The sequence below is a fragment of the Ursus maritimus genome, unplaced genomic scaffold (genome assembly GCF_017311325.1).
Source record: "Ursus maritimus isolate PB19 unplaced genomic scaffold, ASM1731132v1 scaffold_4, whole genome shotgun sequence".
Lineage (NCBI taxonomy): Eukaryota > Metazoa > Chordata > Mammalia > Carnivora > Ursidae > Ursus > Ursus maritimus.
This window is the reverse complement of record NW_024426552.1, coordinates 10,240,580-10,255,549: the sequence shown is the minus strand read 5'-3', so window position 1 is coordinate 10,255,549 and position 14,970 is coordinate 10,240,580. Positions and strand designations below refer to the sequence as shown.

Sequence of the window (14,970 nt, the reverse complement as noted above, 5' to 3'; positions counted from 1 at the left end):
CCCCCCCCCCCCGCCAAGGACAAAGCCAGAATCGGCTCAGAAAGGCCAGTCAAGCCACTTGCCCAGGGACACACAGCTCTGCGCCTGTGTTCTCAACAGGGGGGCCATCTCTCCACCCCCGCCCCCGCCCCCCAGGACATTTGGCAACTTCTGCGGACATTTGTGGCTGTCGCAACTGGGAAGGGAGGATGTTATTGGCTCCTGGGCCGAGGCCAGGGATCCTGCCAACAGCCAACAACACACAGGGCAGCCCCACGACAAAGGAAAACCAGCCTGAATGTTGACAGTGTTGAGCCAAGAATCCAGTAAAGCCCACGTATGTACGGACCGTGAGACTGCACAGCCCAGAGAGCAAGAGTCCTGGGGTAGTCACTCATCTGAAGATATTTCACGAGTCTCCGCTCAGCACCAGGCAAGGATGATAGCACAAGGTGCTTCTACAGGTTTTGAAAATTCTTGCGTGTCCACCCCTTGGGAGTTGCAGGCGCGTCTCTCAGGGTGCTTGGGTCTCAGCCAACACCGCAGTGTCCCCATGCATACCACAGCTGTTCTTGAGCTCTGGCCCTGGAGACCTTTACTCCCAATCACATGGAGGGACCTTACATGGGCTCTGTGCAGTCCCTGGCACAGACAACGCCCATAAACTCCCATTCGGATAGCGAGCTATCTCAAATTATTGGACACCACTGGATCTCCATGCCGAATCTGGGCCATGGTTCCTTTACTGAGGGGAGCGGAAAGGAAGCAGGTGTATAGCCACGGGGCAGCGGGGTTAGGCGTGGGGCTTTCCGTGCAGGGTAAAAGCAAGCAAACACACCAAAACCAGAGAAAGCCCTCACGGCAAAACTTATTTGAGAAATTCAACCAGCAGCAGACGCTACCTGGATACAAGAAGAACCTCTAGAGGACTCTTCGGATTTTTTTCAAACCGCCTTTGCCTGAATCTCAGTATGGGAAACAGGTGAGAGCAGATGTGTTGGGGCAGGTGGGAGAAAGCTCTGGAAGAATCCACCTGTCTGTCCATGGCACCTGCAAACCCAGGGCCATCTCAGAGATGGTCAGCAATTTGGGTCCCTTCTCTGCTCCTTCTATGTGTCCCCCCTTTTATTTTCAGGTGTGCAGACCAAGCCCTTTCCAGCATCTGCTGTCAGTGATGCATTCCAGGATGTGGCTCTTTGCATTTTTTATTTCAAGTGGACACTGGCCATTCACATCCATTTGTGTTCCTGGATCGGGGGATCTGGGGTCCTGGACTGAAGCCCCATGGCGGGGGGAGGTGCTGAGCACTGAGAAGCCATCAGGGTACTTTCATTATTTCTGGCAGTCCCTGTGGACCTGCACCTATGGGCCGAGCCCATCCGCAGCCTCCTGGCCCCCACACCACACCCCCCGCCCCAGATATTCGTGTTCTAAGGTGGGGCACGTCTATGCATACAGAACACTGGTATGTTTTCATACTTAAAATAAGACTTTAATGTTCAGTGATACTCTCTAATTTTATTTTTTTATTCTCTGCACTTTTTAATGTAACTGTTTCATGCATTTTGTAGAAAGGCAGAAGTGTGAGGCTGGAGTGGCAAGGGAGACATTTTACAAGTTCTTCTGAATGAGCGTGATGTGAGATGAGCGTTCTCAATCCCGGTAGGCAGGACTGACGTTTCAGACCGGCGACTGTTGTCAGGGGCGGGCCTGAGCACCGCAGCGTCCCTGGCCTCTACTCTCTAGATGCTCACGGCAGCCCCCATCCCAGTTGTGACTGCCAAACACGTCTCTAAGCTATTGTCAAGTGTCCCGTGGGGGTCAAAATCACCCTAGGTGGGAACCACTGAGACAGACCATCATCAAAATCGACCAGCAGATAGATAGATAAAATACCAACTGCGACCTGCCATGAAGTTTCCAACGGGACGATGAAGGCAGAGCATCTGGAAAGACCCAGTGGCGCAGGTGCTGTAGACACACCACTTAATGGGGGCAGACAAAGCCTTATTATGAAGGAGTTTAGGTCAGCCCCTCATTAATTCTAAATAGATAAATAGATACTGACTGTAACTCCGTACGATGGTTTCAAATAAGAATGAAGGAAAAACATCTGTAAAGACCCAAAACCACTGCCTTGAGCAAACTGGAACGTTTCCACCTCGGAACAGGCCCATCCCTCCTCGCCTTGTCTGCCCAGATCTGATAAGCACACAGATCACCAACTGTGCTCAAACCGCCCATATTCCTGTGCATTGCCTTTGTTCCAGCCGAGGAGAGTCTCCTTTGTTTGCATACCGTGACTCAGTGAGGGCCACACAGCACCCGTGAGAACGCCTGCCAGCCCTCCCATTAACCAGACCCAGGCGTTTCCTTGGGTCGGGAGGCTGGGGGAGGTGGCAGGGATCTGCGGTTTGTGCCACCCCGAACATTCCTAACAACGGTCTTAACTCTCCAGGTAGAAGCCAGGATTAATCTTAAATTGAGAAATAAACAGGAAATTGACTTACATCTCCTCGGAGAAACACACAGGTTAAGTAGCTTCTAAATGAATGCGTCTCCACCAAGAAATCACAAGACACACATTTTGAATCCGGCAGCTGGAAGGCCATGAGCCTCTCGCAGGAGCTTGTGGGGATCGCTCCCTGGGTTAGGGGTCCTCAACTATGCGAAACCGTCCCTGGAGACAACTCTCATGGTGTTCCTGCATGGATCCATGCCCAACATAGGCCAGCAGAGGCTGGCAACATGCTGGCATCCCAAATCAGCGCAGGGCAAAGGGTACACCAGAGAGCGACCGAAACACGCCTCTGGAGTGCCGGACTCACAACAGCTGATGAAGGGGGCAGACGTTGCTGGGACTCCACTAACGCGTGCGCATAAGACACAAATCTCGCAGAACAGCAATTCGTCCCCGACACCGGAGAGTGGGCAGATCAATGTGGCACATTTGGAAGTATTCCTACGAATACTCATTCAATCCACGCTGCTCACTTATTAATTTTTGTTAATTGCACCATTTAGGCTTCAACGAGCAGCTGTGATTAGCACGCATTTAGTCCCAAAGATAATTTGGTCCGAGAAGACTTCTCAATGGGAGGACGGATGCGTGTGCGTGCACACACGCACGCACACACACCCCACCGACTGAAAGTCCAACAGATCCTTCAAAACCACATAAGCTCTACATACTGACAGGACACGACTATTTATAAACATTCCCTTACTGATCCGAACTCGTTTCATAATCAACAGAAAGAGAACAGTCACCAGACAGTATACCCTCTCTCTTTTCCAACAAGTCATTTTTCTTTGGGGGAAAAGAAAAATAACACAGACTGTGCTCTTCCATAACCAATCTTCTCCACCCTCTCTTGCCCCTCGCCAACCAGCACAAAAAGAAAATACAAAACTGATTTATTAGAACCAGAGCAGCGTTGCCGCCGTTGGCCGGATCACTGTTTATGTCTATAATGCTTGCTGCTGAAACAGGAAGCTCTAAAAATCATTCAACCATTATTTCTCTCGGAGGCTCTTTCTGATTGATAGTCCTCGGTCCCCACCAAAAGGAACCGCCTTGACCAAACGCAAGCCAGCCGGCGCGGAAGGGGTGGAGGGTGGGTGAAGTCTAGCGTCTGACCACCAACTCTGAAATATTGCTCATAGCATTAACTTCATTTTTAAAAAGCTGTCTGACACTATCGGCGATGTCTGGCACTTCATAAAATCAGCAAGAAAACCATGAAGAGATAAATCGTGAAACTCTATGTTCCAAGCATAAGCAGTTTCCAAGAGAGTTTTCCTCCTTGGTCCTTGCCATGGTGTTAGCAGGACAAGGACTGCCAGGGGTAGCGGCTGGGGGTGGGGAGCACCTCGCTTTGAGGAAGTGTTGCTACCCTTTTATTGGCAAATGGGAAACAGAATGAGAAACCTGATCTCTCAAGACAGAACTCTCTGTCAGATCAGGGACACCAGCTTTCGACCTGCCATCTAAAGGAATTATTTGCTGGGGCAGCCTGGGGCTCGGGATCTCAGAATCTGGGTCTTTTTGTTGTTGTTGCTTTTAATCATGTCTTTTTCTTATATTCTCTCCAGGAGATCTGATTGCCAGCTTAGTATCTTGAGTGTTGCCCATGGAACAGCTCTGGGGTTGTCAGATAAATTTTTCCTACCCCTCTTTATGGGACTCCAGGATGGAAGGGAGAATGACTTGGATCCTATGATAATATTGTGAGTCATTCTGACCACTTCTTAGTAACAACCGCTCCGTAAAGACACGTCTCTTTTCATGTAGGATACCAGCACAGTTTAAATGGACCTTCCCTCCATCTCAGCCGCGGTCTTTCACTCATCTGAAAGCAACCTCCCCATACTGTTCCCCAAATAATGCAAAATACTGTAAGAATGAAACCGCCTTAAGTAACAAACATTACGCAAATATGCAATAACCCAGATTGTGACAGGGTAAATATTATGTCTGGGAAGACATCCATAGCAAGAACATAATGAAGGAATTTCATTTTATAAAAGCATTGGGAAGGGGTACTATTTTGAAAGTGGGGGAGATTTAAGTTGCCAGGGAGGTCAACATAAACAGAAATTCCTCCAAGGAATTAAACCCCATTCTAACAGACCGGAGAAATCCCAAACCTCAAGGGGCTGAGTGTGGAATTCACATTGCTGCTCCGCAGGGGTGTGGGGCTGGGGGGGCGGTAAGTGAGGGGGGAAGGGGGGGCTTAGGCATTCGCTAGAGAAGAGGCTGTAACAAAATGGGCCCCTTCCCCTTTCAAGGGACTACATGTGTGCCTACCTGATGACCTTCGGGAAGTTTGGACCAGTCGTTTGAATGGGATCTATTTTCCTAATTACACAAACCAGGTCCTGGCTATAATAAAAACAGGTGTTACCAAAACACACAGGGTGCAAAAAAGAGTGTCCACCTCGTCTCTCCATTTCTTCATATTCCAATTATCTACTCTGTGCAGCCCAGTGCGAGGCCGGCCCTCCATGGTCAAGGCAAAGTTCCAAATTCACAGACGCTTGGCTCGGGGGTCCGTGGATCCCCAGGAGGTCCACAAAGGAGCCTCGGCAGTCCTGGAACCTGAAACTGTGCCTGAAACTCTGGGTAGAAGAGCACATGCCTGTTTTTCTTCCCCTTGGGTGAAGGCTTCCAAAGGATTTTCACAATTATCTATGATGTTCCCAAAAGATTAAAAAATCATATTCTTAGGAATTAGAAGGAAATTTGCACTGGGTTCTCTTCCCCCCTTTATGATGTGGTTGATGATACGGTCTGGTAGATTTCCTCTTTGGTTCTAAAATGAATTAACTAAAGCCGTACTCCCTGATTGATGGATTCCTTTCCAACTGATTATGTATTACAGCAGCCACGGAAGCACTCACAGATCTCACTGCTGAAATGTCTTCAGTGTCTCTCCGCGGCAGCCACGAGACGCTTTCTTGTAACTGAAAATACCAAGGAAAACCTGCCTCGACTGCTGATGTCACTGACGGAGGGGACGGCTAGTTAACCTCGCCAAAGAGAAACTGCTTTTGATCCTGAACTTCGGTTTTCCCGGGGTGAGGGCCGGTTCTTCAGAACCTGTGGTTAAGTGTGGAAGGTTCTGAACAACCACTTGTGTGGTCGGCATCACCTCTCGTCCCCTGGGGGCTGCCATCTCCTCTTCCCCTGTCCAAGCAGAGTGCATTTCTATGGAGACACTGAATGGAAGGGAGCAAATCCCAAGGGGGAAGTATCCCCTGCACGCAATTTAAATTGGCCAGGAGAAAAAGGAAGGAAGGGGAAAAAGGAAGACAGTTCAGACTACCGAAGCCTTCACTAGTATTTTTTAGGGGCCAATGTTGTCAGCAAGGCCCTAAAAGCCGGACGGGCAGGTTTTCCCAGTTGCAGGCTGAACTTGAGGTTATAAGTTGTGATTCTGGATAGAAGCCAGCGCCCAGACAGATCAGTTTTGTCGACCAGAGAAAAACCCTTCCACGTCCAACCTCTGGCAATTTCTGTGAGGTGTTCCAAACCCCATGGACTGGCAGCTGGTAAAAGAAAAGGGAGTTTCTTTTTCTGCCCTTGGTTTAGAACTGAGAACCAAGCCCTTTTGAGAACCCATCGGATCAGTGCTGTTTGACAGAATGCGAACCTGGCATTGAAATGTTTGGATGAGCCAACAGCCAGGACCTTCTCGGCCACGGTGGCGTGTTGATGCCAATGACGTGTTTTCAGGCACATTTTCAAAAACAGAAAATGAAACAGTAAATAGTCTTACGATCGCTTCATAAAACGTAATGAGACTATTAAAGGACAAGATTCAGTGCGGAAGATTAAGACTAATTGTCAAAATTAGTGAGAATCATCTGTTCTCTTTGTAATGGGAAGCAAATTCGCAAAAAAAACCAACCACACAAATAAAAAAAAACCCCACCAAAAAACAAAAAACCTGGCAGGCTCTGCTGTTGACACACTCGAGAGAGTAAAATCGAGTTGTATTTTTTGACTGGGGAGAGATCAGGAGACAAAGTCAAACGGGGCCTGCTGACAGCTCATTTTGTTTTGTAGTACTGACCAAAAAAACAAAACAAAACAAAAACAACCAAAGAAACAAAAACCCACAAACAAAGAAACAACCCACTCAACACCAACAATAAACAGGGTAACCGGGATCAGGGTTCCTGTATCTGGGATTGCTTACGATCACTCCTGGGAAGCGGAGCCTGTTCAAAACAGATATTGTCTGTTTATGGCATTTTCCTCTATTTTTTTTTTTTTTTTTTTTGGTTCCAGGTTATCTGAAGATAGCCTGGGCTTGGTTGTAGCTATTTTACTCTTTGGGTTTTATGCAAACTCTAGGGCATACTGGCACGAATCCGGCAGCCAACTGCAAACAATCCACACCTTGGGGAAACAGTTCACGGTTACCCAAGTAAACACAAGGCACCTCTATTAGTCACCCACTCAAAACAGAAATGGCCAATGAGGGACCAGAGACCAGCCCTCGACGCCCAAAAAGGAAGCACGCTGCTTTCAAAATCCCATTCTTTATTATCACCGACTCACTGCACACTGCCCCAGAGCCACTACAGCTCTTCTCATGGGAAAGTGTCACAGGCACGATCCATGCACGTTTCCCAAACTTTTATAACCAAAACCTGACACGGGGACCCACATCGATACATGCTACGATAACAGGACTTTTCCTGGAAAGGCAACCCAAGGCAGCTCAGCCATTGTCCCTAATGGTATAAATCCACAAGAACTGAATTAAGATGGCTAGCGAGGCTGGTAGGCAGGGGCCAGGCAATAGGGCCTTTGTGTTTTATTGGCTTCTCACCTACTGTGCCAGCTACTCATCTGAAGCCTTCAAGATGTTTTCCAAACACACATCTCTGAATCATAATGTGAATTCCATTTACTGAGAGGTGGGGACTTTTAATATAACAAGTGAACCCATTTAATGACTTTATGCTTTCATATGTTATAGCATCTCTCCTGCTTTCAATAAGTGGATATAATTTTCTTTGCATTACCCTATTATTAACATAGTTAGTATCATGAACATATATTTTCAATCAGTTATAAGGTTTTTTTTTTTTTAATTTTCTCCACCTAGGATTCTATTTTAAAAATGCTGCAGGCAGCTCAAATAGCAAAAATGAAGGCCCCAAAGAGCAACACACCTTTCCCCCTTCCCCTCTTTGACTAACCAAACGCAGATTTTCTTATATTTTAGAATGCCTTTATAAAGAGTAATGATTACTCTTATGTTTAAACGTCCATTGGTTATACTTTAATTTTTTTTAATACAAGAGTCATCTACTGCTGTTTATGTATTTATCATGTCTTTTTTATTAGACTCAAAATAACTTGTATTCTTTACCTTAGTCAATACTATATTATGAAATGAGATTTTCAAAGCAAACTATCCTTCCTCTTTCCGTTCAACTTCTAGTACTTATTGCTATTTATAAAAACGACTTCAGTTCTTACAATACAGAGAAAACACAATATTTGAAAATAACTGGAAACCAGAGGAGATTGCGGGCCCAAATACCTCTCTCAGCTCTAATACTTCAGGAAGAGGCACAGAAAAATAAAACTGCACATATGAACTGCCCTGACACAACGGTTCCTTTGGGGAACCCAGTCTTTAACAGATTGGTACTAGAATGTTAACTGGGTCTGACCCCTCCCCCAAAGAATAAGAAGGCATCCGAATTACATGTGACAGGAAGGTCGTAAATGCCATCACATATGCCAAACCAGAATGGTACTATCGCTGTCTCTTCATATTTTATCGTAAAATGGTAAACGTACTTGAAACCACATTTCAATAACCATATACTGTATATCTCTAAAAACAATCACAAGTGATCATTTGAAACTCTGTCCCTTGTCACAGATAGCACATGGATTCTAAGTTAAAGGCTTCCATGATGTACATTTTTGATAATTATCAAGTAGAGAATACCAGGTATATAATCTTAGTTTCCATGATGGTGAGTTTTATATTTTTACATTTTAGTAAAGATGGGAGGAATTTCCTTGAAATTCATAATTCATCCTTTGCATGTTCCAAATCAGTCTTAAACGAATTCAGTAATAGAAAGCAACAATGTAAAGGTAGATTCTTGAAAAGATACCACATTTTAAATCAGTATTTTTAAAAATCTTAAAGTAGCAATATCAACAAGAAAGACTGTGTTTCCAGCGATCCCACCACAGAAACTTCTAGAACATTACAGAAACTTCTAGAACGTCATAGACACGTCCAGAAGTTTTGAAATTTGGATTTGTTGCCATGTATAAACTCTGTACTCCCATTTTAGTTTTCACAGATACATACCTCTTCCACTCCGACCGACAAACCTGAGGTCATTGAATCTCGCAACTTGGTTTTTCATGGCTGCGGTGGCATTTCTCAGTTCAGCTGAGTAGTTTTCGTCATTGCCCGCCATCACAGTGACCAGAGTGCCATCAGGGACATCTCCCAGAGCCACCACCTATACACCAACCAAGGGACAGATGCAGACATCAGACATGCTGTAAACTTTTATGCCATTGCTATATTAGTTGTTTTAAAAGTAAATATATATAAGGTGATCTTTTTTTTTTTAAGGATGTATTTATTTTAGAGAGAGGGAGAGTGCGTGCACAAGAGAGCAGCGAGGGGGCAGAGGGAGAGGAAGAGAGAGTGAATCTCAAGCAGAGCCCATACCGGGCTCGATCCCATGACCCTGAGATCATGACCTGAACTGAAATCAAGAGCTGGACGATCAACCGACTGGGCCTCCAGGCGCCCCAGTGATCCTCTTAAGTTTGCAAAGGAATAGCAGAACAATGGTAAAGTTATTAATGGGAAGAATCTCTTTGAATTCCATTATGCAGAACTACATATAAAGTTTCGAGTCCTAAAACATTCACCTAATAAGGCCACCTAAAGTCACATGGCGCAGTTGGGACAAGACTGACTACGGCAAGGACTTTGAAAGCTATGCCTTCTCATGAATGGAATCATCTTAATCCTTCCTATTTGAGGAATGCAATGTCTTGTTTTTATAAGTTTATAACCTGACCCATCTCTCGCTTGTCCAGACGTCCACTGGTAGGCCTCACGGAGCTCGCTTTGCTTTTAGGTGTTTAAACTTATCTCTGCTAAAATTAAATTTGATTGTTACAACTGAATTGCCGAGGATTCTTGAATAACTCTCTTTGCAGTTCATCTTTGAGACCCCGCTTGCTTCACTTATTTTGAATATCAGTAGCAAGGAATTCTGGCACGCAAGGCAAAAACTCAGAAATCTACCCTTTGCTCATTACTAATTGCAAGATCAACAGACCTCAGAGAAGAGGGGCACTCACTGAAGCTCAGGGGTGCTGCTCTGAATTCAGGAGTGGAACTACATGGCATTTTTATATCTGTGGGTCCCCTGGATGCGTCAACTATGTCCTGAGAGATGACTGAGGTTTTCCTAACAGAAGCCCTGTTAGGAAAACTGGTGGATAAATATTTTTGATATTCATGTAACAAAAAAGCAGTAATTTCAAGGTAAAAATGCTCTGAAGAGCATGACATGAAGATGTTTTGTGCAGTGGTATCTATTTCTTGGCCATCATCCGACTCTTCTAGAAAGGACTTTATGGGGGCTAGACAATTATTATTAGCTATATTTCCTTTGTGTCTATTTTTTAAAGTGGTCATAGGATCTCAAATCAAAATGCCCCAAGTTGAACCTATTCCTATCATTTCTGATATTCCCTCACGGTATTTTCTCAGTCAGTAGTTGAATTCTGTGTTAATCATTCCAATTACATAATCACCTTCTTATTCTGTATTTGAGTTGTAACAGCAATGAATTCTCTAGTGATTATTCTTCCTTTTTACCTAATCATCACTACATAATTTTGGGGGTAAGACCTATATTTTCAATCCCCTTTTCCTGTCTGTAAATAAGGCTACCATAGGCTCCCTCGTACGACAGCAAAGACATTGTTTCTCGAAATGCCCATCTCCATTGCCTGCTTGGCCATTACCCCTTCCCTGCATCAACCAGGTGACCATCTACTGCTTTTATTCTTTGTGAGGCTTCAGCTCTCGGATTCTGATGAGGATGACAGGGAGGACAAGCCATCTCACCACAAGGGACTAGGGGACAGGAGAACGAGCCACACGGCAATAGGTAGGTACCTTCTTCATCTGCCCTATCCCACTTGCTCTGTGGAGCACCGTCTGGGCCTTTTATCTTTCCTTCTAATCCTTTCCATCTCAACACTGGGCATGTTTTCTACCAAGGAGATTTAAAAACACAGCTATTTATTCCCCAAGCACCCTCTAATTAGATATTTAGTTCCCATTATAAGTGTGTTTGTTGCCTTTTAATTAAAAGCAGTAATATGACATTTCCCTTTTGTTTCGAAAACATCATTGAAATAAATCTCCCTGATCAGTTACTTACGTATTTTACCTTTTTTTTTTCCTATTCCCACAAAATGTGCTTGCTCTACTCTGCTTTTTTCAGTCTCTGAAAAATTTTTCCACTTTTTTTTCTCACTATTTTCACTTCCCTCTGTAAAATTAGCTCACAGTGTTGAAATGCCCTCCTTGAACACATATTTTTACTTCCTCATCCCCATTTCCCTGTGATGACCTGGCTTCTCTATTTTAATCCAACATTTAGTGAGTACACAGGGGCTGTACACTCAACTACGTGGTTTTCAAACTGAAGAACTCGTTGTTGGGGCCGAATCTGTGAAGTGGTCAAAATACATAAATCTTGTCTCTATCTTCCAAAATGTATGCTAAATCACCTTCCTCCCACTGGCTCCTCTCACGATGGTCCGGGACTGCCCCTCTCTCCTTTCCAAAACTATCCTTGTCAGTAATTTGGCAAACTCATGAGACCTTCACCAAGTAGAAACAAATATAGAGTAAAATGATCATGGTGGCTAAATCTGAAAAGGCTGTTGATGGTGGGATTTAAGACTGACAAAATTAGGAGTTTAACCCTTCCTAGCCCTCCCTTTCTAAAAAAATGCAGCAAAAGTCCAAGATATTTGGGTACTCAAAGATCATTTTTGTTGTTGTTTTTTTATTGATCTCAGGGGGACTTTTTTCTTTTTCTTTTTTTTTGGCAGGAGAAAAGGGGAGAATATTAAATTACACTAATAACTTATATATCATCTAATTGTTAACAAGCACACTTAGACTAGATTAAAAAATTAAAAAAAATTAAAACTAACACGTCTGCTAATTTGATACAGATTGTCCCACTGATAGACAATAAAAAGAGCATAAAAAACTCTAACTTCAAACAGAAAAAAAGAAGGAACTGGAATGAAAAGCTATAAACAAGAGGTAAGGACACACTAACATTCACATTTTAACACAGACCAAACAGACAAGAAGGGACTTGCTGGCCAAAGGATATCTCATATTTTGTTTTACTTCTCTGTTTTTAAAGTATCAGGAAGTTGGGCAAAACATCAACCCTCCTATGTACTGCAAGGGTCTCCCTACACTGCTGTTGGCTAGTCTGTTCACAGTTCAAACTGGCATTTCAAACAACTCTAATTAGGTTGAAATTACAGTTACAATTCATTTATTTCAAATCCCTTAATTTTCTAGAGTTTCAAAGAAAGCTGTGGAGTGGAACCCAGAATTCAGCCGAGATGACATTTAATGCATACCTAGGGACTGCAATCTTGCCCATAGAAACACTACTTACTTCTTTCTTATGTAAAGAATATAACTATTAGCATCCCAAACCTCTGAATTTGCTGAGGGCATGTTTATGCCTTTGGACCCTGGTGTACCGGGCCTAAACAAACTGTAATATTGCAGTACTTAAAAAAAAAAAAATCCTAAGTCATCTACATAGCTCTTTAGGCTGCTTCTGGAAATCGTGGGTAACACACAGCAAATTGAAGATTTTCCCAGTAGTAAAATAGGTCTCTTTTCTACGCTAAAAAAAAAAAAAAAAAAAAAAAAAAAAATTAAGGTATTCCATGGGAAAAATGAGGGCAGGATATATTTTGGGGTCCAGGATAAGCAAATAGGAAGATTTTAATCTATTTGAAGGAAAATTCATAATTTGAAGTCTCCCTTTAGTTTCTAAGATTAAAGCAGGGGATTTACACATAGGATTTCAGAGACTAGGAAACAATAACTTAAACGCTCTGTTCATCAGTATCATCAGACTTTATCACTGTTTCACATTTTCTCCTCCTTATTACCGGGAATATAACCATTCTTTACTAATTAACTGCTTAAAAAGATAGTGTGGGCTTATTTGAAATCCACATTTTAAAGTCATAATTTCTATAGGAACTGTTTAGAAGGCGGGTAGGTGGCTAAGTGCACAGTGGGGCCGGGGATACAGAAGAAATCGACCCGGACACAGTCACATTTTGAAGGCTAGCTTGCTTTTCTCCTTAACCTTTGGGCTCCTTCCCTCCCTGAAAATTCTGTCAGCTCCTTCAGTTGTGCAGGGAGCAGTCTTCCTTCAGGAAGAGGCCTCTCTTGATGGGGACGGAGTGGTGACAGATATTACTCAAGTGGCCTCACTTCTCTGCTGTCCTTCCCTTTCCCCCAAATGTTCTCAAGACACCTTTGAACTTTTTTCAAGAGAACGATGCCTTGGTCATTGAGGAGATGACAAATTATTACTCAGTAAAACAAATTCAATCTTTTTAAAAAAGTGAATTGTCAAAAGTCATTTTGAAAAAGAAATCTCTTTGGTTACTAAGATTTCTACTAAAAAGAATTCCCTGATGGCTCATATAAGCAAGTTATATGTTTTTTTTTTTTCAGTCTTTTTGTAAAAAACAAAACAAAACAAAACTTTTCTTGGGGTGGCCTGAGAAACTCCATCACTTCACCTCCTGAAGATTATTAATCACTTAGTGTTTTGATATGTTTGGGCGTTGGTTGCCTGGCAGAGGAGGGGACATCCAGAAGAGATCTTGATTTACCCCCAACGGAAGCCACAGATCTCTCAGAACCCACTCGGTTGGTGTGTCAGGGGCTCCAGGTTTAAATAACCCTCTGGCCAATTATCAGCCTGTCTCCTCCCTCTGCTCTTATCTGAAAGTAGCCCCAGGGCCAAGCCCTGTCAAGTCCCCTGTCACCGAGGGGACTCAGTCCTGTCCTCTAGCTAGAAGAGCCCATTTAGGTAAAGAGATTAGAATGATTTAAAAATGAAATGGCCTCGCAACCCAAATCTACAGAGATGAAGGGCAGCAGGAAAGAGTCCAGTTGGGCTGCTCAACCCAATGCCTCATTCCCTTCCCCTCAAAACCTTCTGCTTTCAGAACACTGAGGCGCTTCTCGAGACACAGCCAAGGACACATTTTGTTTTGTTCTAGGAATCATAAATTCGGAAGGTGCATAAAGCTTAAAATTAAAGAACCTTATAAAAAAGCGAACAGTGTCCATTGTAACTAGATCAAGATCCAGGAGAGGCTTGGAACCATTAAAAAAAGTTTATATTAAATTAATCTCCTCTTAAATGGCACAATTACTTTAAAAAGAGTAGCTGATCTTTCCAGCTTCCCCCCCCACCTGCTTTTTTCAGCCCTTTCAATGAAGAGGAAATGACTACAGATTGTACTAACAAGTTGCCCCTTCTTAAACCCCCCCGCCCCCCCGCCCCAAGACAGAAGCATAGAATCCCCACCGCCGAAATTAAATTTCTACTATTTGCGGCCAGGGTGTGTGTGTGTTGCCGGGGGAGGGTGGGGAGGCAGTGGTTGTTTTAAAACGCCAGTGTTGTTTCTACATCCCCGTTGAAGGCCGAGGGTTTTAAAGGCAGCTCGAAGCTTGGGCAAGATTAGGGGCTCAAGTGGACGGAGACCCCTTGAGCTGTTCATCTTAAGTTGCGGGATCCAAGCCACCCGCCTCCTCAGACAGAAATGCTGCGAGCTGGTTAGACCCCGACTCGCAGGAGACAGCCTCGCCACCTTTCCAGGCCCCGGGCTTAATCTAGGTGAGCCAGAGATAAGGTTCAGGAGGGTTCCAGGAAAAGAAACAGGAATCGCTACTTGCGGCTTCTGGCAGGAGCAGGCTAGAAGCTGCAAAAAGCTCTTCAGAAAAGTTTTGCGAAGTTAACTACGCCCTCCGCGGACTTTGGACATGCTAATTTCAAAGGGACTGTTAAAGAGGAGGTGGGGGTAGGAAGCCCTGACAGTTTTCCTTGTCAGTTTATTTTCACTGACCCGAAAGTCTAAAAGTATCTTTATTTCCTGATGCCTCAATCGGAGGGAGGCAGAATGGCTTGGGTGTCAAGCCAGGGGTGGGGGGGCGGGGAGAAGCATGGGAGCAGACAGGCTTGCCGGGGCTGCGTTATAACTTTTTCTACTTTGCAGCAAAGCTAAGGACCTCTGTCAGGGAGCGCCCGACTCGCCCTCAGTGGACCTCTCCGGGGACATCCAGATTGTTTTCAGTCCTCCCTGGAGGCAGCCCCTGCGGGTACCCCCCCCCCCCC

General features: G+C 44.3%; 1 protein-coding gene across 4 annotated transcripts in view; it reads right to left on the bottom strand.

Annotated features, from left to right (window-relative positions):
- RUNX1 (RUNX family transcription factor 1) overlaps window positions 1-14,970 on the bottom strand; it is a 242,891-nt gene that overhangs the window by 71,575 nt on the left and 156,346 nt on the right. For all 4 annotated transcript variants that reach the window (XM_040620989.1, XM_040620991.1, XM_040620988.1 and 1 more), the window contains one exon: window positions 8,835-8,991. In XM_040620989.1, the coding sequence (XP_040476923.1) occupies window positions 8,835-8,991 (157 nt within the window). The remainder of the gene's footprint in view (window positions 1-8,834; window positions 8,992-14,970) is intronic.